Genomic DNA, 27,953 nt, shown 5'->3' on the forward strand with positions numbered 1-27,953 from the left:
ATTCTTTTGCCTTTCGACTATCATTCCAGTGTGGGTTTTAAGTGATTTGCACATTAAGCGCGAGTGTTATTTGGTTCATTATTGAACCATTTCTTTTTCTGCATATCTCATTACATGGTATCAGAGCAAGGTTGAGTTATTTGTTGTCTTGGAGGTATTTTTCTAAGTTCCTTTCGATTTCTACCTCTCTTTGTCATCATGGAGCACGACACAGAGTTGAACTCTCTTTCAAGCTCAATGGATCAAATTATTTGATGTGAGCGTTGGCTATGGAGAATCACTTTCGCGGCAAAAAACTATGGGGCTTCGTGATGGGGACGTCTCTTGAACCAACATTGAAGCTCACCAAGATTGAAGGTGGCATAAAAAAGGCTCTTGATGGAGAAGATCACATTAAGGCAATAAATGATCATCAATCTATGGTAAAAGATTGAGAGTGTAATCACGCCAAAATTTTGGCGTGGTTCATGAACAATGTTGACATAAAAATTTGTGCCAACATTGCCAAGTTTAGAAAAGTCAATGAAGCTTGGTTATTTCTTAAGGGAATGTATACCAAAAAAGATTTAGCTAGACAAATTTTGTCAAGAAAAGATTCGATCTACTAAACAAGAGGACATGAGTTTCTGGGATTACTTCAGTGCTCTATCTCCTCTTTGGGGCGAGCTTGCTCTTTTTGACCCCAAGTGGGTGGCTCCGGAAGATGTTGAGTTAAGAAGAGAACAAGTTGAGAAAGAACATTTCTTTCAGTTTCTCCACGGTCTTAGACCGGAGTTTAAACAAGGGCATCCCTTCTTCATAGAAGCAAGGCCTTACCTATTGAAAATGCCCTTGCCGAAGTATGTCAAGAGGAAACTCGTCTTGGCATGACTCATAAAAATGATGAAATTTTGGCCGTTATTAGGTCGGGATCCTGAAAGATTTTCACCTGTATAGAGAAAAGAGAGAGAGGGAGAGAGAGAGACGAAGAGGAAACCCAAGGCTTTCGGCTGATACAATTTCCTTTTCTTTTTTCATACATAGAATCGTGACCTAAACGGTGTTTTATAATTACAACACAGAGGTATGGATCCGGGTCTGGTGTATCCAGACCCGACAGTCTAAGTGTTTTACAATGCATAAGTATGGATACACAATCCATGGATCGACGTGGAAACGGATCGGATCCAGATCCTTTTTCACCTTTTTCACCCCCCTCAAGTTGATCATGGTTTTGTACCATGAACAACTTGCCTTTAAGCATCCAAAAACGATCCTTTGTTAACCCTTTGGTAAATAGATCTGCAACTTCTCTTTCAGTATTGACGAACTCAGGCTCAATCTCTTTTTCTTCAACCTTCTGTCTCACAAAGTGTTGGTTGATCTCAATGTGCTTGGCACAACTGTGATGTACTGGATTGAATGACATGTTGATTGCACTTTGGTTGTCACATAGCAAAGTAGTGTGGGAAATCTTTTCTCCTACTTCAGTTAGTAGATGCCTGATCCATGTGACTTCGGCAGTAGCAGCAACCATAGATCTATACTCAGCCTCAGTGCTTGATCTAGCGATGGCCTTTTGTTTTCTGCTGCTCCAAGAGACTAAATTTTTCCCAATAAAGACACAATATCCTGATGTAGATCTTCGTTCATCAGGATCTCCTGCCCAGTCTGCATCACAATATACAGTGAGTCCGTGCTCATCTTTGCCATATGATGTGGTGAATATATCAATCCATCCCCAATAGTCCCTTTCAGATATCTAAGGATCCTCTTGACCACTTCCATATGTCCAGTGCGTGGCGCATGCATAAATTGAGACACTTGATTAACTGAATAAACAATATCAGGTCTGGTGAATGTGAGGTACTGTAACATTCCTATTATGCTTCGATACCTGGTGGGGTCATCATACAGATCTTCATCCTGAGCGCTAAGTTTTTGATGAAGCACACTCGGAGTTCCCAGAGGTTTGCAGTCTTGCATGCCTGCCTTGCTGAGAACGTCTACGGTGTACTTGTGCTGAGTGAGTGTCAAGCCATGAGCCTGGTTATCAACTTCTAAACCAAGGAAATAACGTAGAACTCCAAGATCTTTCATTTTGAACTTCTGTCCTAGTAAGTCTTTTACTTCTTGGATGTGTGTCGCAGAGTTTCTTGTGATGACAATATCATCGACGTAAATTAATAATAGAGTGCTCACAGTTTGACTTCTAAAAATAAATAATGAGTGGTCCAGCATGGAACGTGAAAATCCACGTTTCTGAATCTCTAGCGAGAAGCTATCAAACCATGAGCGAGATGCTTGCTTCAGACCATAGATAGCTCTTTTTAACCTGCACACATGAGTTTTACAATTTTGTTCTTGATACCCAGGGGGTTGCTCCATGTATACTTCCTCCTTTAAATCCCCATGCAAGAATGCATTTTTTACATCAAGCTGACTCAACTTCCATCCATGTTCAACAGCCAGTGAAATAATAATTCGGATTGTTCCCATTCTTACAACCGGACTGAAGGTCTCATCATAGTCTTGCCCTGCTTCTTGAGTGAATCATTTTGCCACAAGCCTTGCCTTGTATCGTTCAATGGTTCCATCTGGCTTGTACTTTATTTTGTAGACCCATTTACATCTGACAACATTTTTGTCAGGTGGTCTGGGAACAACTTCCCAGGTTCCACATTCATGCAAGGCTTGCATTTCATCATTCATGGCTTCTACCCACCTGGTAGAAGCGGTTGCCTGGTAGTACATGATGGGCTCATCTTCCTTATTGAGAGCAGTTAAGAAGAGTTGAAGATCCAATGAGAAATTGTTATAGCTAACCCACCTGTCAATGGGATGTCGTATGCGGTTTGATTTTCTGGCCTCAAGAGTATGAGAAGTAGTCGGATTGCCGTCTGAGACATGATCTGAATGGCTTGATGATGTCGGTCTCTGTCTAGAGTAGACAATGCCCTTGTATCTGCCTGGTACTTCTTCTGTATTCTGTGATCTCGACATCCTAGTGTCTTCAAAACTCTCTTCTTCTTGCTGCACGCAATCTGAGGAGCATGCTTCATTCGAGTTAACAAAAAGTTCTGAACTCAACCAAGGATAGTAAACTTCAGTTGGCATATTCGTTGCATCAGCTTCGTCATCAAAGTTTTGTTCATCAAAGACAACATTTCTTGAGATTCTGATACGTTTGTTGGTGAGATCATAACACCTATATCCTTTGTAGTCATCTGCATATCCCACAAACCTACATTTCTGGGCTTTGTCCTGAAACTTGTTTCTCAGAGACTGATCAATATGCATATAGCAAACACAACAAAAAACACGCAAATCATGATAACTAGGATGGACTCCAAAAAGGCAGTGATAAGGAGACTTATTTTCCAGAACAACCATGAGAGGCTTCTGTCCATAGGTTGATAGGAAGATTACTGTCATGAAGCATACTCATGGCACTTTCAACAATATGTCTATGTTTTCGTTAAGCAATCCCATTTTGTTGAGGAGTATGGGGGAAGGACACCCTTCTTCCTATTCCATTATTTTGAAGAAAAGAAACAAAATCACGGGATGAGAATTCCCCACCTCCATCACATTGGAAAAATTGAATAAACAACACAACAACAACTACGCCTTCATCCCAAAACAATTGGGGTCAGCGATATGAACCAAAAAAGAAATTCATTTTGGGTCTTCCACATGAATCCTTTTCCTCCAATCATTTCTATCCAACGCCATGTCCTCGGTGAGGTTCAAAGCATTCATATCCTTTCCTATCATCTCCATCCAAGTCTTCCTAGGCCTACCCCGACCTCTTTTAACTAATATATTTTCCCATTTCTCCAACCTTCTAACTGGAGCATCATTAGGCCTTCGCCGAATATGTCCAAACCACCGTAAACGATTCTCTCGCATCTTATTTTCAATGGGTGCAACACCTACCTTCTTACGTATCTCTTCGTTCCGAATCTTATCTTTTATTGTATTTCCACACATCCATCTAAGCATCCGCATCTCAGCTACACTCATTTTTTGAATATGATGTCTCTTGGCAGCCCAACATTCCGTACCATATAGTAAAGCGGGTCTAATAGTCGTCCTATAAAACTTTCCCTTCAACCGCAATGGCATTCTACGATCGCACAGCACTCCAGTAGCACTTTTCCATTTCATCCACCCAACCTTTATCCTATGATTTACATCTCCATCAATTTCTCCATACTTTTGAATGATGGATCCCAAATATTTGAAATAATCATTCACCGGTATATCTTGCTCACCAAGCTTCACTACACTCCCATCACTACTTCGTTGCTTACTAAACCGACATTCCATATATTCAGTCTTACTCTTACTCAACTTAAAACCTCTAGCTTCCAATGTCTGTCTCCATAATTCTAACTTAGCATTAACCCCAGCTCTAGACTCATCAATCAAAACAATATCATCAGCAAACAACATACACCACGGTACATTTTCTTGAATTGATCTCGTAAGCTCATCCATCACTATTGCAAATAGGAAAGGGCTTAAAGCAGATCCTTGATGTAACCCAACCGTTATCGGGAAATTGGTTGTCACCCCTCCACAAGTGCGGACATTGGTTACTACTCCTTCATACATATCTTTAATTATACTAATGTACTTGAGAGAAACACCTTTCTTCATCATTGTCCACCAGAGAACGTCCCTAGGTACTCTATCGTATGCCTTCTCTAAATCAATAAAAACCATATGCAAATCTTTGTTCCTCTCTCTATATCTTTCAATAAGTTGTCTAAGAAGATGTATAGCTTCCATAGTTGATCTTCCAGGCATAAAACCAAATTGATTCTCCGATATCATGACAACCTTCCTCAACCTAGACTCAATCACCCTCTCCCAAAGTTTCATAGTATGACTCATGAGTTTTATACCACGATAGTTTGTGCAATCTTGTATATCACCCTTATTCTTATATAAAGGCACCAAAGTACTCTTCCTCCACTCATTAGGCATCTTATTTGTTCGCCAAATCAAGTTAAAAAGATTTGTCAACCATTCTAAACCTTTCTCTTCCAAGCATTTCCAAGCCTCGATAGGTATACCATCTGGGCCAACTGCCCTTCTTGATTTCATTTTCTTCAAAGCCTCTGCAATTTCTTTCTTTTGAATCTTGCGCATGAAGTCACGATTTATCTCATGAAAAGGAATGGAGAAGTCTCCAAGATCTTGAGCATGACTATCATTAAATAGCTTATCAAAATAATCTTTCCATCTCTCCTTAATCTCCTCATCTTTGACTAAAACCCTTTGCGTTTCATCTTTGATACATCTAACCATACCCAAATCCTTCGATTTCCTATCTCTCATCTTTGCAAGCCTATAAATATCCTTCTCGCCTTCTTTGGTATCCAACTTGTCATAAACCTCCTTATATACCTTAGCCCTCGCGTTTCGAACAACTTTTTTAGCTTCCTTCTTTGCTATCATATACTTCTCCAAATTCTCATTATCACGACTCTTACTTAGATTTCTATAACACTCTCTTTTAACCTTAATAGCTAATTTGACATCCTCGTTCCACCATGATGTATCCTTACCTAGTGGTGCACCGCCTTTAGACTCACCCAATACCTCCTTAGCTACTTTTCTCATACCACCCGCTATCTTATTCCACATTGATTCTGAATCCTCCTCGAGACACCAATCAACTTCCTTAACTACCTGCTCTACAAACATTCCTTGTTTAGCTCCTTTCAGTGCCCACCACTTAATTCTAGGATCTATCCTATGTCTATCCCTTTTGCGGCATTGTCTAATTCTAAGATCTAAAATTAAGACTCTATGTTGTGTAGCTACACTTTCTCCTGGTATAACCTTACAATCGATGCAACAACCCCTATCTCTCTTTCTAAGTAGGAAAAAATCTATCTGACTCGTATTAACCCCACTTTTAAATGTTACTAGGTGAGACTCCCTCTTCCTAAACCAAGTGTTTGCTAAGATCATATCATAGGACAAACAAAAATCTAAAATCCTTTCTCCACTTTCATTTCTTTCTCCTATACCATAGCCTCCATGGATATTCTCAAATCCATCCCTACTAATGCCTACATGTCCATTAAGGTCACCGCCGATGAAAAGCTTTTCTCCATAAGATGTCTCTTGTACTACTCCATCTAAATCTTCCCAAAATTGATGCTTAATGGAATCATCTAAACCTACTTGAGGTGCATAAACACTAATAATATTAATAATATCCGTACCTAATACTAATTTAATAAGTAAAATTCTATCACCCTTCCTACGGACCTCAACTACATTATCTATAAACTGACGACTCATAACAATCCCTACTCCATTCCTATTCCTATTTATTCCTGTATACCAAATCTTATATCCCCAAGGTTCTATCACTTTAGCTTTCTCACCTACCCATTTGGTCTCTTGAAGACATAAAATATCAATCTTTCTCCTACACATAACATCTACTAACTCTACCAACTTACCAGTTAAAGACCCTATGTTCCAAGTGGCTAACCTAATTTTATGGTCTTGGACTAACTTCTTTACCCCCACCCGTCCAACAAAGTGAGGGAACCCTTGCCTATTTGACACCACACCCGGGCGCCGGTGTGACGCGTCGCTTCTGGGCGACGACCTAGCAACCCTTGCACATTTATCACTGCCTCCGGGCCTAGAGAGTACAGCGCGTCGCTCAGTAGGGAACGCCCCAACGAAATTCTCATATTGGTTCATTTTCATAGGATATGACAAAGTTTTTATGCTGGCTGTCACAGGCCTACCGCAACCCTCCTCCTTTATCCGGGCTTGGGACTGGCAGTGTATAACTACACAGGCGGAGTTATTGGAAAAATTGAATGGACTCAGAAAATTGATTTTTGACCAAGGAAAGAAAATTTTGAAACAAAGAGAAGACTTCCGACTTATTCTTTATGAAATATATCCAAGTGTATCGAGAATAACTATCAACAAAGATTAGATAATATCTGCTCTCAGATCCAGAGACAATTGGGGCGGGTCTCCATACATCAGAACAAATAATCTCAAAAGGTTTTGAAGCTCTCTTATTAATGAAATGGAAAGTCAATACATGACTCTTACATGAAAGACAACTGGAACACTTATGACTGCTCTCATTCCCATTAAGACTTTCTTTTGGAATGAGATTATTAGAGACAAGTTTCTCAATAAAATGACTCCCACAATATCCTAACCGACTATGCCATAAAAATGACACAACAATGTCCTAACCGACTATGCCATAAAAATGACTTATTACATTTAGAAATGCTAAAAACATTAGCAGAAGAAGATGAACACGACTCTAACGAAGGCTTCAAATTCAGGTGAGCAGTGCGGACAACATGACATGGAGCTTCTTCAAAGACATACATATTGCCTCGTCTTTTTCCTTCAGCGAATGTTTCCCTCGTGCGTAGGTCCTTGACCTGCACAGAGAAGGGAGTAAATTCAACTGAAGCATTATTATCATCAATAAGCTTAGAGACAGAGACAATGTTTTTCTTAATGTCAGGAGCATGAAGAACGTCAGAGAGAGTAAGAGTGGAATGTGACATGGGAATGACAGTTTTTCCAACATGAGAAACAAGATGGCGGGATCCATCTCCAGTAACAATCTTACTTTTTCCAAAATAAGGAATAGGATTAGAAATCTTACTTGCATCACCTGTCACATGAGTCGCTGCTCCTGAGTCCACGAACCAAGTGCCTTCATCATTCTGCTTCAATTTCAACTCTGATAAGGCAGATATTAGTAGATCTTTGATCTCTCCACTATCTCTGGTATTGGTGAATTTTCTTTTCATTTCTGTCTGTGGACCCTTTCCTTTATTCTCTGGATTGTGCCAACAATTCGCCTTGATATGCCCCTTTTTGTTACAAAAGAAGCAAGTGGGAATGGATCTTGATCCCTGCGCATGAGCAGACATATTTGGAGTGGGGAGTAGACCACGCCCTCCGTATCCACTTCGCCCTTGTCCTCCTCGTCCTTGTCCTCTACCATAAGTCACTCCTGTGGCAAAAACTTCTTGAGAATTTGTGTGGATGTGAGTTTCCTCAGAGAATCCCTTGAGAGTCATTTCATACTGAATCAATTTCGCTCGTAACGCATCGAAGGAAGGAAGAGTAGGAAGACACAATAGTGAAGTGACTATCATATTGTAGTCAGATCCCAATCCACTCAGAGTTTGTTGCACCATGTCATTGTCGCTTACGACACATCCTATAACTGCAAGCTGATCTGTGATCAGAGTTGTAGCGCTGTACAATTGTCGGGAATGGCAACTAGAACTTCTTGAGACAGGGTTGAGGTGATGTATGCGACAACCGATTGATCTTTCCTTTCCCAATTGAGAAATTCTACATTTTTGACATACACAATCGAACTCACCCCTTGATCATCTTTCTCTTCTCTCGGGACAAATTCCTGTGGAACGAGAGTGGTTCCATCCAGGTGACCTAAGAGACCTTGACTCCTTATAAAAGAAATAATTTGTCTCTTCCAAATCAAGAAATTTGAGGTATTCAACTTTTCAGAAACAAGTTGGTTGAGAAAGCTTGAAGAAAGATTTGATTGAGAGAGGTAAGGGTCCATTTGAGAATGAAAAACAATAAGAATGTCAACCAGAGTGTTCACAAAAGTTCAGCCCGCTTTCTTCCTTTTTTTTTCTTTTGAATCGCAGGCTGTCGGATTCAGGAAAATCAGTTTCTGAACCTTTTCTATACAGTCCAGAAACTGAGATTGACGTGATGAAGAATGCCTTCACACGTTAAAAGAAAACCCCCCCTTTTTTTACAAGAATAGAAATAGATACTCAAGGAACAAGTTTCACAACATAACAGTAAGAAATCATAAAAAAAATATACGAATATGCAAAGACAGACTTAGAGGAGATTAGGTAGAGGAAGATTAAAAAAAAAGGAAGATTCGTGAAACACAGTCACCCTAAGTCTGTGCTCACGTAAAAATAGTGCACGTGAATCATAGATTCACCAAATGTGAAACCCTCGTGAATAGAGTTCACGTGGATCACTGTTTCACAGAGAAAAGAAACCCACGAGAGGTGTGGGTACACAAGAGATTTCAAAAAAGAAGGAACGAATGAGCAAAGAGAAGAGGAAATGGAGAGAAACAGAAGAAAAAGGAAAGGGATACAAAAAACCTCGATTTTCCGAACTTTGTTCTTGCCGGAATCCTTAAACTCGATTTTCCGAACTTCGCTCTTGCCGGAATCCTTATCAGCCTTAGCCGGATCTATGCTCTGATACCATGAAAGATTTTCACCTGTATAGAGAAAAGAGAGAGAGGGAGAGAGAGAGAGACGAAGAGGAAACCCAAGGCTTTCGGCTGATACAATTTCTTTTTCTTTTTTCATACATAGAATCGTGACCTAAACAGTGTTTTATAATTACAACACAGAGGTATGGATCCGGGTCTGGTGTATCCAGACCCGACAGTCTAAGTGTTTTACAATGCATAAGTATGGATACACAATCCATGGATCGACGTTGAAACGGATCGGATCCAGATCCTTTTTCACCTTTTTCAGATCCAATGTTAAGCCTTATATGCCTCCTCATTTCGCTAAAAATAATGGCTTTAGAAATGGTGTTATTTGCCACTATTGTAATGAACCGGGTCACATCAAACCGGTGTGTCCTAAGCTCAAAGGGAAAGTGGCCGCGGTTGGTGAGAATGTTCAAAGTAAGGAAGAAGTTAACAACAATGGAGGAGACACTCTAAATCAAATTTCGGAGGCACTTCAACATCTTAAAAAATTCCTCTACTTCGGGTGCCGCTATCGCAACCTTTTCATCTTCTCCAGGTATGTGGATTTTAGACTCACATGCTTCTTTTCACATGACATCTCATAAACACATCATTTCTAATGTGTATTTCGTCCTCGTAACATCTTATGTTTCAATGGTCGATGGGACTTCTTTGAAAATTGAAAATATTGGAACACTTGATTTAAAACACCCTCAAAATTTTTTCGTTCCAAAAGTAAGGGTGGTTCCAAAAATCAATTTAAATTTATTTTTTGTCCCTCAAATTACCGATCTTGGATGCCAAGTCTCCTTCTCACCTAAGGATTGCTCTGTGCAGGATCTTCAGTCAGGGAAGCTGATTGGGCACGACCATAGGAGGGGAGATCTGTATTTTATGAATTTTTTGTCTCTTCCCTCCAAATCATTTTGTAATTTTGTAAATGACAAAAGTATAGATGTGTGGCACAAGAGACTTGGCCATCCGAATTTTTCAAAGATGTCTCTTCTCTTTTTTGGGAAAATCTTATAATAAAAAAGTTGTCTTGTAAAGATTGCATCTTTGGTAAATTGAAAGCCACTCCTTTTCCTCAAAAAAGCTTTGTCTCTGCTCGATCATTTAAATTAGTCAATTTCGATGTTTGGAGTCCTTCTCCTGTTATGTCTAAGGGAGGTTTCTTATATTATGTAATCTTTATGGATGATTTTACTAGATACACATGGATTTTCTTCCTAAGTAGAAAATCCGATGTGTTTTCCACCTTTAAAGATTTTCATGCAATGATCAAAAATCAATTTCTAAGTACTTTGTCTATTTTAAGATCAGATTCTGGAGGTGAGTATATGTCAAACGAATTTCAAACTTATTTAAGACAAAATGGAATTTGTCACCAAAGATCTTGTCCTAACACACCGCAACAAAATGGTCTTACGGAAAGAAAACATAGGCACATTATGGAAAAAATTAGAACTCTTCTGATTTCTAAAAATATTTCAAAGTTTTTCTGGGTCGAAGGTGCTTTAACTTCAACATACCTAATTAATAGAATTCCTTCGTTATCTCTAAAAAATGTCTCATTTCGAAAAGCTTTATAACATGTCTCTGGATTTCAAAAGGTTAAGAGTTTTTTGTTGTAAATGTTATGTACTTACACACAAAAATGACAAGCTTTCTCTAAAAGTTATTGAATGTATTTTCTTAGGATATGGTGAAAAACAAAAAGGATATCGATGCTTTGATCTAACAAATAATAAACTTTATATCTTTAAAAATGTTACTTTCCTTGAAGAAGAAGATGGTTTCTCAAATCTTGAGTCAAAAGAAAACAACAACTATGCATTTTAGTTTGATTTACTTCCTCGACAAGATTAATCAAATTCAATTGAAAATATTGAACCTCTTAATGAAATTGAAAATTAAAATGATCAGGTCTCTGACAATGAAAAAAATGAATCTCATGAAAGTATAGATGAACATATGACAAACAACACTCAAGTTTATACTAGGAGAAGTGAAAACTCTCATCCATGTGCTTTTGATAAATTCTCTCAAAATATGTCTTTGGAAGAATCATCTTAAAGAAGGTCAAATCGTATGTTTAAAGCACCAAATAGGTTTGTGTCTTATGAGTCTTTTTTGCCACATTTTAGAACCTGTTTATTAGCCATTTACTCTTTTTATGAACCATCTCACTATAATGATGCTAAACAATATGCATATTGGAATGAAGCAATGGGACATGAACTAAATGCTCTTATGAAAGCCCAAACTTGGGAAGTTGTAGATCCTTCTCAGGGAAAAAAACCCATAGGATGTAGATGGGTTTCTAAGGTAAAAATGAAAAGTGATGGATCGTTAGAGAGATATAAAGCTAGATTGGTAACTAAAGGGTATGCTCAAGAGTATGGGGTAGATTATGATGAGACTTTCGCCCCAGTTGCTCGAATGACAAGTGTCCTAACTCTTATTGTGATTGCTTCTATAAAAAAATGACATATTTATCAACTTGATGTTAAGATTCCCTTTATAATGGAGATCTTAGTGAAGTGGTTTATATAGATCCTCCTCCTGGTATGAGCTTCTAAGGAAAGCTTTGTATGGTCTTAAACAAGCTCCTAAGGCTTGGTATGACAGGTTTAGTAATGTATTGATTAATTTATGTTTTGTTTCATGTTATACTGACACTGCTCTCTTTGTTAAGAAAACAAGTGATTCTATTGTAATTCTACTTCTTTATGTTGATGATATGATCATCACTTGAAGTGACAAAGAGGGAGTAGACGTTATTACATCTATGTTAAAGAAAACTTTTGATATGTCTGACCTGGGTTTTCTGAGGTATTTTCTAGGTATTGAGGTGGCCTATTCCCAACGAAGATATATTTTATCTCAAATGAAGCTGACAGCAGATATTTGTGCTAAGTCAGGGATTTCAGATGATAAGAAAGTAGAGACTCCTGAAGTCATAAATGCCAAATTAAGGCTTGAAGATAGTGTTCTACTTGATGATCCCACTCCTTATCGACAATTAATTGAATTACTTACTTATTTATCTATCACCCGACCAGATATCGCACATGCAGTTCATTCAGTAAGTCAGGATCAGCATACCCCTACGACAGTTCATATGACAACTGTCATGAGAATTGTGTGATATATCAAGAATATCATCTCAAAGGGCTTTTCTTATCCTCTTTTTCTTTTGATTTAACTGCTTATATTAATGCAGATTGAGGAGGTAATTTCAATGATTGTATCTCAACTATGTCACAGGGATTCGGCTAGCAGGGTGCCGCACCCGCGTCGACGCGACTCGACGCGGGTGCGTGTGCGGCACCGGGTGCGGTTAACCCTATCCTGGGTGCGTTGACCGCACCCAGGATCATTTAAGTCCATTCTTGTTTTGGATTTTTTTTTTTAAAAAAAATTTGCCCAAATGGGCTGCGATTTTTTTTTTTTAAAAGTAATGCTGACAGCTGACAGCAGCTGTCTGTCAGCTGCTGCTGCAGACAGCTGCAGCAGCTGACAGCAGCTGTCAACTGACAGACAGCTGTCTGTCAGCTGCTGACCCCCTTTTTTATATAAATATATATATATATATAAATATATATATATATATATATATATATATATATATATATATATATATATATATATATATATATATATATATTACATTTTTGCCCCTGCCGCACCCCCGCACCCGGGTTCTTATGTGATTCGCTTATTCCATGGAGGTGCTTGAAGCAAAAAAATATATCTTTGTCATCAACAGAAGCTGAATATCGTGCCATGAAGACTACAACTACAAAGATTGTTTGGCTTAGAAGTCTCATTTGTGATATGGGGATTATCATTTCAACTTCTTCCAAGATGTGTTGTGACAACAAAAGTGCGATCTACATTACAAGCAATCATACATTCCATGAGCGCACCAAACATATTGAAATTGACTATCACTATGTTCGAGATGAATACCTCAGAGGGACTATTACATTGCCTTATGTTACATCAGAATATCAGCTAGCCGACTTCTTCACCAAAGCTCTTCCAACTTTTCGGTTTATGTTTTTTCTTAGCAAACTTTCGGTCTTTTTCCCGTAAAGTTTGAGGGGTGTTAAAATATTCATATATATATACTGTTATGTGTATTTATGTCATTTCATATGTATTTTATTTTTTAGGATCTTCTTTTCCTTTTTCCTTTGTTTCTTTTTTACTTTTATTTCTTTTGGTCCATTGGGGGCCCCACTTAGTGGGATGTTGGGATCCCCAACAGTCATATTTATGACCGTTGGGGCTCCCCAAAGTTCACCAAGGGGAGCCCCAATGGCCCCCCTTTATGCTTTCTCTCCGGTATAAATAGGGGTCTCCTCCTCTCTCATTTGTAAGGAGTTCTCTCCTCGCCTTTAGGCTCTCATTCCATTGTGGGTTTTAAGTGATTTGCACATTAAGTGCTTGTGTTATTTGGTTCATTATTGAACCATTTCTTATTTCTGCATATCTCATTACAAGAATGTCTTGAAACCTTGAATCTAGAATCTGTTGGTGGTTACTGTTCCTGCTATTTGAAACATGAAAGTCAACACACAGCACTTGTATGCACACCCATTTTTTAGAAAAATGGCGCAGTAATTGAGGATTCTTGGATTATTTTGTTTATACAAACATGTGCACCAGACTCACTAGTAATGAAATTGTGTTGTTTTTGTTAAGAAAAATTGCAACTGCTTTTGGCAGCTTTGGTACAAACACACACATGTATAGACAAGGAAGCTAAGATATTCAATATGTTATTTTTTTCTACAATACAGTGGTTTACTTTTTCTTTCCGAATACTATTGACTAGTCAAATGTTCTTATCACAATAACAAGTTCTGGTTGCTTCCTTCTGAATTTCACCACCAGGTGTACATGCTGACTGCGAAGATGATGTTTATGGTGCATCTGCTCATTCAGATTATGGGATGATCACGCTTCTAGCAACTGATGGAGTCCGTGGGCTGCAGGCAAGTTTTAGAAGGATCATTCTCTCTCAATCTCAATAAGGTTATCTTTTCTAATGGAAAAATTTAGCTCTTCATGAAAACAGGAAAAGAAACAAAATAAAAATTTGCTTTAATTTCCCTATTTTGGTGTTTGTCAGATTTGCAGAGAAAAGGATACACATCCACAGGTTTGGGAGGATGTCCCTCATGTAAAAGGGTGAGCTTGGGCTAAGATAATGTAGTTTGTGAGCTATTTAAAACTTAGTGGACTAACAGTCTTTTGAATAAGAACATTTGGAGCTGTCATATGCGGTTGTCATGTGAGCCAAATATTTTCAGAGAACCTTCAGAAACAGTTATAAACTATGTCACAGGGACTCGGCCAACTGGGTACCGCACCCGCGTCGACGCGATGCGGGTGCGGCACCCGGTGCGGTCAACCTGACCCTGGGTGCGGTCAACGCATCCAGGATTATTTATGTCCAACTTTTGGACTATATATATATATATATATATATATATATATATATATATATATATATATATATATATATATATATATATATATATTTGCCGCACCCCCTGCACCCAAGTTTTTTGAAAGTGCTGCACCCCCTCACCTGCACCCGCACCCATATGACATAGGTTATAAACATGCAGTTATATGGAGATAATTTTCAAATAGCTATTTATGTATCAAAAAAACAGTATCAACTTTAAATTTTTGCATACTTCCAATTTTGCCAAATGTGTAGCTTGGGTTTTGCAAATACGCTCACAGGCTAACTGCTGTGAATTCCACCTCTACGTATGCACCCTAGTCCAATCTCCCAATCTAAATTTGTAGTCTCCAATTTTAAATCCATCTTATGATTCATCCCTGTAACCAGCAATGCAGCTCTTCCCTCAGCAAGCAAATCTCTGGCTTCTGTCCTATGACAACTCTGGTGTGTTGTCAGCTATCAATTCATCTCTCTCTCTCTCTCATCTAATTATTATCAATTTCTTCTAGGTTTAAAACCTTTTTTCTAAAATTGGCAGAGATATGGTCTCCATTCATGATCTTTCTAAATTCTTATCTTCCGAGTAAAGGTTAGTCTCCGACTTGATTGATTTTGGTTCTCCCAAGTTGGGGTTCTATTTATATTTTTACTATTCATTTCATTTATCTAATATGCACATATCTGCTGTCTTTTATTTTTTGTTGTCAAATGGGATTTTCTGTTCTTAAAATTCTCTTCTCGAGACACTTAATTGTCATGCACAATCTTGGTATGGTTTCTGTGCTTGGCATGAAGCTTATCAGTCAGGAGCAATTAATCTCCTTTCTGCACATGCCTTCTTTGTTATTGTAGGTTTTATGTTGTTCAACTCTTTTTTTTTAAACAAATGTTCTCTTTTCTTTATATATGTATCTTTTGTTTCTTCCTTATATATATAACAGATTTTTTTTTTGAGAAAAATGTGGTGAACTGTAACATTTTATATTCTATATCTTATCATCAACAGGGCTTTTGTTGTTAATGTTGGCGATATGTTGGAAAGGTGGACTAACTGTTTGCTAAGGTTGTGCTCCACTCAGGCTTCTCGATTTTTGTTAACTAGGATTTTCTTTTGGAACTAAAACTAGTTCGGTTGGGGTGGTTGTTTGTGGAAACTGGCACTGTAGATGCTAGTTCCTTTTACTCTTCCGGTAGAATGACCAAAATTTTGTTACTCTCTTGCACATGAAAATATTATGCCCATGTAAATTTAGTTGTCTATTCTATGCAGTCTTCATGTGTTGTGGACATTAATTTTTCATGTATTTTGGGCATTAATTTTTTTCTTGAAGTTGCAATTATTCTGATTTTTTATGTCCAGATCGACATTGCATAGGGTAATGATAAGCACACAAGAGCGTTACTCTGTAAGTTATAAAATTTATGGTTTTCTGATTTTTCATGCTTTATATGTTCATTGCTCTTATTAGTTTTTCTCCATCCCTCCCCATTGTGTGTGCATGCATGTGTGCATATCTGCATGTCTATGTGGTTGGTGCTTTGGAAAGGGCAACACCCCTTGACTGGCTTCTGTCCTTGCCATGATTGAAAAATGTCTGGTCATTCCCCACTTAGATCAGGTATGGAGATGAATCAGATGATGTGGCTAGTAGAAGAAAAAATTTATTATGAAGGGATGGGGGAAGCTTACAGGCACGGGTCTGACATGAGTGAGAAGCTGACCAGCATATTTGTAAAAAAGAAAGCATAATAATGTGGTGGGATTGTGGGGATGCTCTAGTCTAATTGAATTTATCATTTATGCAACACCAAGTGAATTTCATTTAATAGTCACTGCAAATGAGTGTAATAAGCTCAGCCTAGCTATGGTATGCGTTAATGGACCTAAAAAGTTGCTTAGTTATCTGACATTCATTTTGAGCAGAGTTGGTTCCAAAGTAGTTGTGATAGACTTAACTACATCCAACTGTTATGTTGAGAAATTTAATCAATTTCTTTTACAATATTGCATAACTACAATTTTTTAAAACTAATTCCTCAGTTGAGCTCGTGTGGAGCGAGATGATGTTTTTAATAAAGCCATATAATATTTAAAAAGTTTGTTTTGATATGAGTTGATATGCTTATCTGAATCCAATTATTAAGTTGAGAAATATAATCAGTTTCTTTCATAATTACTGCACAATGATAACATTATTAAAACCATAGCTCAACTGTGGAATTTAGACTGTGTTTCTGATTAAATCATGCTATTTCTTTTGTAAAGTCATTTTAATATGAACTGGCTTTCAGTAATTTGAATATTTTAACAATATCATTCAAACCCCTGTATTGAGAAATTGAAGCAGTCTTTTTTTTTTGGTTATTCTTGCAGAATCATGAAATTTTCTAAATGATTCCTTTCCTTAACTAGGCATGAATTAGGCAGTTTTACTATAATTATGTTATATTTGTGAAAATTGTTTCAACTTAAGTTGTTTTTTAGTAGCTTCATAAATCTAATAGTATCTAAAAACTATGTTAAGAAGTTGATGTTAAATAAATAAATAAATATATTCAATATATATAGGGGCATTTTGGTATTTTTATTCAATGTAATAGGTTCTGTCGTTGGGAGCTCCCAACAGTCATATTTCTAGCTATTGGGAGCTCCCAAGGTCCCTTAAGTTGTATATAAAGGGACCTCTTGTCCCTATTCATGAACATTTTTATTATTATGTTTGTGCTCTTTCCCTCTTTGTGAGTGGTTTGTGTGTGCCCTTAGGGTGTGTTGTATTTTTGCCCATTAGTGGATTTTGTGGTTGTGCACACTTTGCTCTCTTATAGCCCATTAGTGGATTTTGTGTTTGTGCACACTTTGCTCTCTTATAGCCCATTAGTGGCATTATTTTTGTGCACTCTTTGATTTCATTACAGTTGAATCAATTTGAATTTGTTTCTGTAGTTCATGCATATTTATAAAATCTCGCAGCTGGTTAGTCACTTGAAGTCAATTATGGAGTTGGATTCCTTTTGACTAAGATTTTTTTTGGTAAAAATAAATTTGACTAGGTTTCTATGCCCAACTATTATATTTTTTACAATGTAGGCACATTATATTTTTTTTTTACAGTTGATTCTCCCTTGAGTTCATTTATGGAATTAGTCAGTGTTGTGAGAGGCGTACGCCTCAAGCCTACGCATCAGAGGCGAAGCGCACGCTCAAGGTATTGAGGCATTGCAGTGAAGAGTTTCAGGCTTGAAACGCACGCTTCACTCATGTGAAGCGCACGCCTCAAGTCGAAACGCGCTTCGCTTCTAAGGTGTGTGCATCATGTTTGGAGTCGCTCAAATCGGAGAGGACGCCGGCGGTGGCGGAAGAGGGGCTGGCACCGCCGAAGCTGTTGGATCGCTTGGCCGGAGGGTTGCTTGCAGTTGAGCACTTGCGCTTGAGGGTGGAGTTCCAGTGGTTCTTGATGGCGTTATCTGTGCGACCGGAGAGGATGCGGGCGATGGTGGCCCACTTATTGCCGTAGCGGGCGGAAGGAGGGAATGAAAAACCTCTCCTACGACGCTGGAGATGCCTTCGACGAGGGCTTTGTGGAGGGGGAAATCCCTGAGGCGCTTGTAGGTGACGATCCAGATGGGGGTATAGAGGAGGTGGCGAACCACGACGGAAGAGGGGCTGGCACCGCCGGAGCTGTTGGATCTCTTGGCCGGAGGGTTACTGGCAGTGGAGCACTTGCGCTTGAGGGTGGAGTTTCAGTGGTTCTTGATGGCGTTGTCTGTGCGGCCGGAGAGGATGCATGCGATGGTGGCCCACTTATTGCCGTAGCGGGCGGGAGGAGGGAATGAAAAACCTTGCCTACGATGCCTCCAACGAGGGCTTTGTGGAGGGGGGAATCCCTGAGGCGCTCGTAGGTGACGATCTGGATGGGGGTGTAGAGAAGGTAGCGAACCACGGCGGGGGACCACCCCCGGTAGAGGCCGAGGGGACCCTCCAGCCTCACGATCTCTTACAACACATGGAGCGTGCCCGTCCGCCCGAGAGAAGGAGTTGCATCCTCGTCTTGGTGATGTCAATGGGGAAGGTCGCACTCTCCGCCATCGACGCTGATGCTGAAGCCAGGCCCACGCGCACCAGGGCGCGCTGCTCGTAGCCTCCTCCGTTCCCACGCCCCATTGATGGCCCAACACCCCTGCAACCACACCAACACCAGTCCGTTCACTATGAGGATTTGGAACTTAATTGATCTTGTGAGGACACAATTTATTTTATACTGTCATTTATTATTTATTATTAGTCTTTATTTAAAATTTCCATTATTTTATTAATATTATATGTTTTATTATTTTGATCATGAAGCTTACGCTTCAACGCCTCGAGGCTTACGCCTCACTTCATAAAAGGCTCAACGCCTCGCTTAGCCTCATCGCATTTAACAACCTTGGAATTAGTAGTTTGATACACTTAACTGTATGAATGTGCTTAACCATATCAATTAGCTACAGTTAGTTTGATGTGGTTAGCTGTGTCTAACTGATACGTTGAACATTTCAATCAATTTGTTTTTCATTACTGCAGAATATTTTTTTTTACAGCTGTATCTCGATCGAACTTAAGCATGGAACCAGATAATCCTTTGATATAATTACAATTTTTTTGATATAATGATTTTGATATGGATATTTATGGAACTACATTTATATTCAGGATTTTGAGGACAAATAGCATCAATAAATAACTAAAGTTAACACATCTCGTGCACAGGGACATTTATTGGAAAAAACTAATCCTTTTTTCACTTTGATCTGAATGTGAAAAATGCAGATTGCCTTCTTTCTGGATCCAAACCCCAACTGTGTCGTTAAATGCCTAGAGAGTTGCTGTAGCGAATCCTCTCCTCCAAGGTGATCTGAATTTTGCTTCTTCCTTTTCCTTTTCTAGAGGTTAACTGTAGTATTTCAGGCTGCATGTATGAGTTTTCATTTTCTCCTTCTAATGTCAAAATGTCTATGAACCAAGGTTGCCAGACTATGAAGCAGAAGCCAGAAACGATTTGGGAAGCAGTAGCGAGAAGCGAGGCATTTTGAAATTTATAAGAAGCAGGAAGCTAAGAATCAATTTAAAAATGAAATGTGAATTAAACAAGAAACATTATTAGAATCAAATGAGAAGTGAAACGGGAATCAAATGGGAAGCAAATAAAAAAAAAATAAAACAACTATTCTTAAGTTTCATAATGGTTACCTATTTAGAGAAAGCACATGGGGAGTGAGTAGAAGCATGTAATGAAACACAGAAAACATGAAAAGAAGCGGGAGAGGACATATAAGAAACATGTAGGAAACATGAATGAATCGTATGAGAAGCATAAGAGCAACGTGTGAGAATCGAGATTCCCATAAAGTTTCGGAAGTGAGGAGTATCACGCTTCCAAAGCGAGTTTCCAGGAAGCGTGCTTCCCACCTATACAAGAAGCTTTCGGTCTATGAACAATTATCTAGTCTATCTCTTCCAAAAATGTTTTGGATGAAATCTGTGCGTGTGTGGCTTTGGTTTCACCGAAAGGTCATTGAATTGGGGACCACAAGGGCTGGAAGCTTTTTATATTTAAAATGGTCTTTTAACATATTTCTTTCAATGTTTTTCCTGCGTATTAGACTTGTTTTTATATCACTTTGTCGTTACAATTTCAAAAAAATTCTCCAGAGCCCTTTATATTTTCTGTATGTTTTATTTCTCTATTTATTTTGTTTTAACCAGCTGAAAACAAACTTAATTATGTAAAGTTATTTATGATGCTAGATAACCAAAATACTACTTGTTTCATCATAATTGGGAGTTAATGACTTTTATTTGGAATACATCTGATGGTCCATGTCAAAGATGCGCTGTGTGCATGGTTCGATCCATTTTGTCAGTCTTCCTGAATGTCTCAATTAGCTTTACCTGCTTCATAGACGTTTTCTTTTAATGCCCCTTTTATAAGATTAACAAACTTCACTTCAGAGCATAAACTTACTGGAACTTATCTGTCCATGTCTGCAAATTATCATGAAGATATATCTCATTGTTCTAAATGGTATATTCTTAATGCTGGTTATCTAAATTATCCGGAAGATATATATCATATTAAAAAACAAGCAAGGAATTTATCTGTCCATGTCTGTAAATTTTATGATGACATGCATCTGTGTTGTGAATATTGATAGGTTTCCTCCGATCTGCAGTGGTGATTATCTGCAAGAACGTTTCAGGGTTACGTACACATCAAAAGGGTAGAAAGAATGCATGCCTGATATCCATTTTCTGTTTATGTAAAATTTAGATACTTATTTCAGGAAGTTGATCTTGAGATTGATTTGTCTTGAACCTAAACATGTCAGACGTGCATTAACAAGTTATCGATATTAAGGAACTTGGAAACCCATGCGGTGTAACTTATAAAGGAGGCTTGAATGGCCCTTTGCCATTTCATCAATCATATTCCGTTGTAAATGATTAAGCTTGAGATTTTTGTTTTTATCAATTCAGGAATGCGATTGTTATCAAAGATGTAAGCTTGCAAGGGGAACTGCTTAACCCCAGCTTGCTTATCCAAAGAAAAGAAAAGATGGAAGCTTGCAAGGGGCATACTACAAGCCAAATATCCATAGATGCACCCAATCATTCATTGGAGATGTAAGTTGTCTTCCAATCTAAAAGCCAAATATGCCAATTTTTCTTTTATTTTTCTGTTCCTTGTTGACGACCCACTTAAGGTGCCTATTCTTTGTAATTTTTATAGGCCAACCATTAAGCTCTTATCTGGTCTATGGGCAGCTATTTTTTGGTATTTATTAGCCTAAATTTAACTTTTCAGGTCTTTTCCAAACTTTATTTGCCTCTTTCCTTAATAACTGGTGAGTGTTGACTAATATTCCCTTAACATGGATCTATGTATAAAGTTTCTGGTGTCCTAGGACCTCTGATGGCTTGTTTGCTTGATTGATCTGTCGAAGTTAATCTTAGCTACTTTCTGGCAAACTTAAGCCACTTCCAGATGACCCATTGCTTATGAATGGATCATGCTATGCCTTAGTTGGGAGTTAGGATAGACGTTTTCAAATGGGTCATGCTTTATACCCATGTGTAGAGGTCAGCCAGGATAGTTTATCACATTCCACACTCAAGTCTCTGTGTGAGAGTGTAGAGCATCTGTTTTGGCATTGTCAGGTGTTCCAAAGTCTTCTCACTCTTGCCTGGCCGGGTATCCATCTACATATCCGTTCAGGTTCGTCGGGACCTAGTGTCTGGTCCACTATTGTTCTGCTCATCTTCCATATGGGCTCTTTCTTTGAGACTATGGCTACTTGTTGTTTGGTGGAGGATCTGGTGTGAGCGCAACAATAGACTTCTACAAGGATCCGGGTCTTCACCTCTCATTGATGTCTATGACGCTGCATCTTTGTGTTGGCCTGATTCCAATCTTTCATGGTTGGGACTTCCCTGTTTTGCGGTGATTTCCTTTGTTTTTCTCATCACCACTTTGAAATCATTCATTAATAAATAAATAATCCTTTTTCCATTCCTTAAGAAAAACACTGTTTATGTTCACGTTATGTTTCTATTCTTTCAAACTTTAGTTGTACCGGGGTTATTGGAAACTCCACTTACATGTGAGAAACCATTTTCTAAACTGAAAACCATGCATTTTTTAAATTTGTGGGAAACTTCTAAAAATACATGGAAAACCCGTTTCCTATCAAGTGAGAAACCCGTTTCACATCACGGAAATGGGTTTTCCAAGTAGACAAAAGAAGAAGGTAGTTAGATTCCTCCTAACCAGTAAAGGCGGAGGTTTACTCCTTTCAACTAGCAATAAGTAATGGCATGTCGAATTTCCATGAAACCAGCATAGAAGAGCTCATTTTTTTGAGGGAGACATAGGTTTAGGTTTTCTGACAAACTAGCAAACAAGAGGAGGTGTCTTTCATTCACATTTGCTGGTGAACCAAAGAAGCAACAGACTATAAACATGTGATGCCCTTCCTCTTCTCTGCATTTCTCTTCCTGTTTTGGTTGCATGTCTATTTTTTAATCTCCCTATTATTGTATTTGCCATTTCTATTTGTGGTTATGATTTCCAGATATTTTTTTACTTTTTAGTTTTTTACAGATTAAAAAAAAGTATTTTTCGTTACCAATTAAAAGCCACCTATTCCATTTTGATAAGTGGTGTTTTTATGAAAGAAAACAAGGAAATATGGTAAAGATTCATAGTGTGTTGCATTATTTTTTCTTAAAGAAAACCATTATTTTGATGGATATTGTTGGCTTATTCCAACGTGGGAGCTCTTTTAGTTTGTTGCTTAAGAACAATTGTGATGCACATATATGATTGCATTTATGTTCAATATTGATAAAATATTAAAATATTATAATTTTTTTTAAAGAAAAAAGTATTATAATTTTTTGTTCAACACTTTGAATTGTTTACATATTAGTATCATTTTTTTTTGTTAATCATTATGAAAAGTTGCATTTTATGATCTTGTATTGCTAATATATTGAAATGTCAAATTTTATTTAAAGATTTTTTTAAAAATTTTAATAATTGTCTATGAAGCGTACGCTTTTTACGCTTGAAAGCACAAGCCTCGCTTTGAAGGGATCAAATGCTCCGCCTCACTTTTTCATTTTCACAAAAAGATCTCCACCAACATTTAAATCATTGGTTGATTTCTGAGAACCTGAAGGAAGGTGATACAAACCAACAGAGTTTGATTGTTGCATCCTAATATCAAGATCAACCGCTATGTGCTGCCATGTTTTCACCATGAATGATGGTCAAAGGGGGGCCCTCGAGCCAAGGCTGGAAAAGGTTGGCAAGTTGGTCCACTTTTTTTTTTTTGAAAAGCAAGCTGGGGTTAGGCAGACTCCTATCAGTTATACAATGATACCATTAGGATTTGAACTTGCATCCCAACACAAGGTAACGTGCACTAGCTGCTCCTACCAGATAAGCAGAGTCCCCGTTGGTAAGTTGGTCCACCTTCGATGTCATATTCCTAGTAAGCTCGGCTCCTTTAACATGAGAATCATGTCAAACAGACACATAGTTCCAACAATGCTGATTTTAATTGGAACTCTGGTTGGGCCTAAGTCTAGTATGAAATTTCACAAACCATACCCGGCTTCATATATTGAAGGATTCAACCTGGATTCTAATTGGGTTTTCTTATTTATCACCAAACCCTGACCCTATAGGGTTTGGAATAGGTAGGGTTCTGGTCAAACCCGACCCATTGACACCCTAGTGACCTCACATTTACCTTAATTGATGGTGATCCTGAGACAAGTGCAAACACTTATAAAATAAGGGAGTCCCTACTCATTTGTGGTAAATTAGCCTCCCCAATGATGAGGAAGTCATCAGCCTAGGTTGAGGACACAATCACCCAGCCTTACATGTCCCAACCGTGTCAAAGCAACGTCAGCCCCCATAAGCCAATGAGATACTGGACCTTCAGCTGGACATAGGACCCTGCTGACCACATTGGTAACCACTGCGGTAGTGTAAATAGGGGTGTCAACTGGTCGGGTTTGGTTCGGATCCAGTGGAACCGGACTTGGACCAGATTTTTGGGTATGGTATTGGGTGCCAACCCGAGTCTAATTGGGTCTACTATAAGAGAAACTATACCCAGATCCGATAAGAACTACATGAACCAGACCCGATAAGATAATATTTTTTATCATTTTTACATTGAAAATTTATGGATCTTAATAACTCGGGTCGGGTCCGGGTATGGTATAATAAAATTTCACAAACTATACCCGGGTCCATGTATTAATCGGACCTTCGGGTCTAGACTTGGGTCTTAATCAGGTCTTTTTATTTGTCACCATACCCAGATCCTATAGGGTTTGGTCCAGGTCGGGTCTGGGTAAACTAGACCCATTGACACCCCTAGGCGTAAACACCTTTGATACTATCTTGTATATCACCCCCAACAGTGAAATAGGTAAAAGTATGCTAATATCATGTGGACGACCTTGTCAGAAATGAGAACAATGTTCGATTTGTTGAAGGCCTTCAATAAGAGGCAGTTAGCATGGAATTCTCAGAAAAGAGCCAAGAAATCTGATTTACAGACATCCTAAAAACACTTGAAAAAAAAAATCAGCTGGAAAGCTATCCAACTCTTTGTTAAATTTCAAACAATATGACCATAGAGTCTCATAAAAGGAACTCCTAAAGCCACTAAAATGGTGGGCCTATTAAATGCAATTTATGTAATTTTAATATTAGTGTTAATGTGATACTGCCTTCACACCTGATGGTAGTCGATCATGGGACGAAGAGGTCTACCCTGCCCTGTTGTCACTTGTGTTTACCCGTGTTGAATCTTCTTCAAGTATTCTATTAGCTCAACTTTTTAATTAAGGCCGTTATATTATTTTATGTGGCCTGGCATTGGCAAAAACATGGTATATTGTAATTTTTGTTTTTATATATATATATATATATATATATATATATATATATAGAGAGAGAGAGAGAGAGAGAGAGAGAGAGAGAGAGTAATGGGTCCGTGCTAAACCAATTTGGTGCTAAACCACGTGTTAAATGGGTTTTTTGGGATTTTTTAATTTTATTTTTAAATTTTAACTGTACAGATGTGATCTATGTACTTGATTTTAGATGGATCGGCTCTTGAAGCGATTGACTCCAACACATCGGTGGGTTTTTATAAAGTTCTAAAAATCAATGGTCCAAAATCTTTGTAAATTTTGAGGCTTCAAAGATCATTTTTTTTCATGGAAAACACATGATCCAGAAGTGGATTCTTAGTAAATCGGCCATACCCAACACATTTATGAGGCGGGAACCGCATAAAAAGCACTGAAGAAGCCCGAAAAATCTATTTAGCATGCAGTTTAGCACCAAATTGTTTTAGCACACGGTTTATATATATACATATATGGAGCCCTGCCCCCAAGGACCTACGCTGAGAATCAGCTTGTAGAGAGGGGGGACGCTCATGAGAATCGAACTTTGGCTGCCGGTCTAGAGGCTAAGGCCAAGCTCACTATGCCAACCCCCCTTGGGGCTGCTGCTGAGCAATTTAATTAAAGTAACCATATTATTTAATGGCTTGTGTTAGACCAATAGTGACAAATGTTTTTTTTTTTTGAAAATTCTCGTTTTTCAAAAACTTGTGAGAAATTGAAAATTTTTCATAAATCTCAGCAATAAAAAATAAATTTAAAAATATAAAATGTATTTTTTATAAGAAAATATTAATAAAAATTAGTTAACAGTAAAAATACACAACTTTTCCACGATAAATAGCTGTTTAAAATGTAAATATCATGTTTAAATCATGGTATTTATGTTTTTTCATAAATCTCACCATATTTTGAAAACCTCGCAAGAAATTACTGTTTTAAACTTTCGGGTAATTTCTTGAGATATTATCGCAAGATTTTCATAAATCTCGTGATATTTGTCACTATGGTTAGAGCAAGGAATCACCCATTATCAATTCTGTCATCACATGTAATAATAAGAGCAGTTGTTTGGAAGAAGTAATGAAGCAACCTCTTAACATGGATGCATGCATCCTATGTCACAAAGACACGCGGATACGAGATGATACATGACTAGTGTTCGACTTGCAAGTTTGATTTTTTTTTAAATAGGACAGGACACAATATTTTTTAAATTTTAATTAATAAAAAACTATTTTTGATATTTTAATGGAAAAAATATATTTTTTTAAAATAACAAATCAAAATATTAAATTTTTTTATTTTTTGTTAAAATATTGTTCGTACATGCTCATGTCACCAAAAACATACCACCAAAATAACAGTGGGTTCTCCATGTTTTTTGGAACACCTCTTGGCCCACGGTCTGCAACACCTCTTGGCCCCTGTGAGACGTCCGAACCATATAACAGTGGGTTCTCCATGTTTTCTCTCTCTCTCTCTCTCTTCTACATGAATGCCAGTGGGGTTTGAACCTGCAACGTTTCCACCACAAGGAGACGTGCACTGACAGCTCCTACCAACCACACGGAGCCTCCGTTGGTAAGGTTGGGCTCTTTTCATTAGGTGGAATGATTCAAATTCCCAAGAACTTGGGATTTACTTTATGCTGTAAGGAGCCCAATGTTGTCAGTATCGATATCGGCCCTGTATCGTTTGGCCAACCATTGACATCCGATACCGATACTCAAGTGAATCGTTCTGAATCAGCTAAAAAACAATTAAAAAATATTACGTGTCAATGTGACAGTGTTAAAGCCACTAAAATAATATTAAAAAATAAATTTAAATATATTTTTTTATTTTATTAAAAAAACAATTCAAAAATAAAATATATCGATTTTCTACCGATACTATACGCAGATACTGACAACAACATCGAAGGAGCCTTAAGTGAAGAAATGGTAGTGCAGCCTGCACTTTGTGCCAATGTTGTAAGAATCATCTCGGGTCATGAATCATTTTCCAAACGTTTCAGGTGAATGGGCTATACCGATTTAGATCTGAATCGGCCAACTTTTATTTAATCAGAGAATGATACATGTCAGAAAAATATTAAAATAATATTTAAAATATTAAGAAACTAATTTAATTATTTGAAAAATAACCGATATAATTCAGGCCGATACCCAAGGAACGACATTGCTCTGTGCATCTTTTTTTGAGGCAAAGGAGTTGCCTAGTCTTGGAGCAATGGATTCATGGGCCCCTTTTGACTCGTGATCCATCTGAATATTAATCATGCACCCCTGTTCTTGAATAGCTTAGTCCCATCCGCGGGGGTAGTATCTTATCTATATATCTATCGGCTGTGCATCTCTATATAACTTTTTTGCAGGGATTGGAATTTTCTAAATTCTCTATCATCCGTAGGACAGGCCATAATTTCCTCCTTGAGTGGTGGTTGTCCATCATATCTATGCAACCAGACCCCATCTGCTGAATTTCTTTTCACTCTTTTTGTTCCAAGATTCTGTGTAAAGCTTCTGCTTTATGCTTGATATGTTTGTCTTAGATGACTTGGTCATCACCGCCTCCAGGGATCATATATTCCCATGATCTACAGCTTTATTCCAAGGGCACAGTTTGACATCCAACATGTTCTCAAAATTCTAAAAATCCAAACCTTTTGAACCAACTCAGACTTCTTGGGCATGAGTCGGTTTTTGGAAAAT

At 38.0% G+C, this 27,953-nt stretch overlaps 1 protein-coding gene across 12 annotated transcripts in view; it reads left to right on the forward strand.

Moving 5' to 3' along the window:
- Positions 1 to 27,953, forward strand: part of LOC149821646 (azadirone synthase LFS-like) — a 48,643-nt gene that overhangs the window by 12,432 nt on the left and 8,258 nt on the right. Inside the window, exons 6-12 of one of the 12 annotated variants that reach the window (XM_089980615.1) lie at positions 14,177 to 14,277; positions 14,415 to 14,473; positions 15,766 to 15,822; positions 16,120 to 16,165; positions 19,570 to 19,649; positions 21,277 to 21,423; positions 21,605 to 21,644. In XM_089980615.1, the coding sequence (XP_089836741.1) occupies positions 14,177 to 14,277; positions 14,415 to 14,473; positions 15,766 to 15,822; positions 16,120 to 16,165; positions 19,570 to 19,649; positions 21,277 to 21,423; positions 21,605 to 21,638 (524 nt within the window). In that variant the 3' untranslated portion in view covers positions 21,639 to 21,644. Of the gene's footprint in view, positions 1 to 14,176; positions 14,278 to 14,414; positions 14,474 to 15,765; positions 15,823 to 16,119; positions 16,166 to 19,569; positions 19,650 to 19,764; positions 20,517 to 20,954; positions 21,224 to 21,276; positions 21,424 to 21,604; positions 21,645 to 27,953 lie in introns of those variants that run through there. The other 11 variants (XM_089980617.1, XM_089980618.1, XM_089980619.1 and 8 more) reach the window with 11 other exon arrangements.

Source organism: Nuphar pumila, chromosome 11 (genome assembly GCF_984573655.1).
Source record: "Nuphar pumila chromosome 11, dmNupPumi1.hap1.1, whole genome shotgun sequence".
Lineage (NCBI taxonomy): Eukaryota > Viridiplantae > Streptophyta > Magnoliopsida > Nymphaeales > Nymphaeaceae > Nuphar > Nuphar pumila.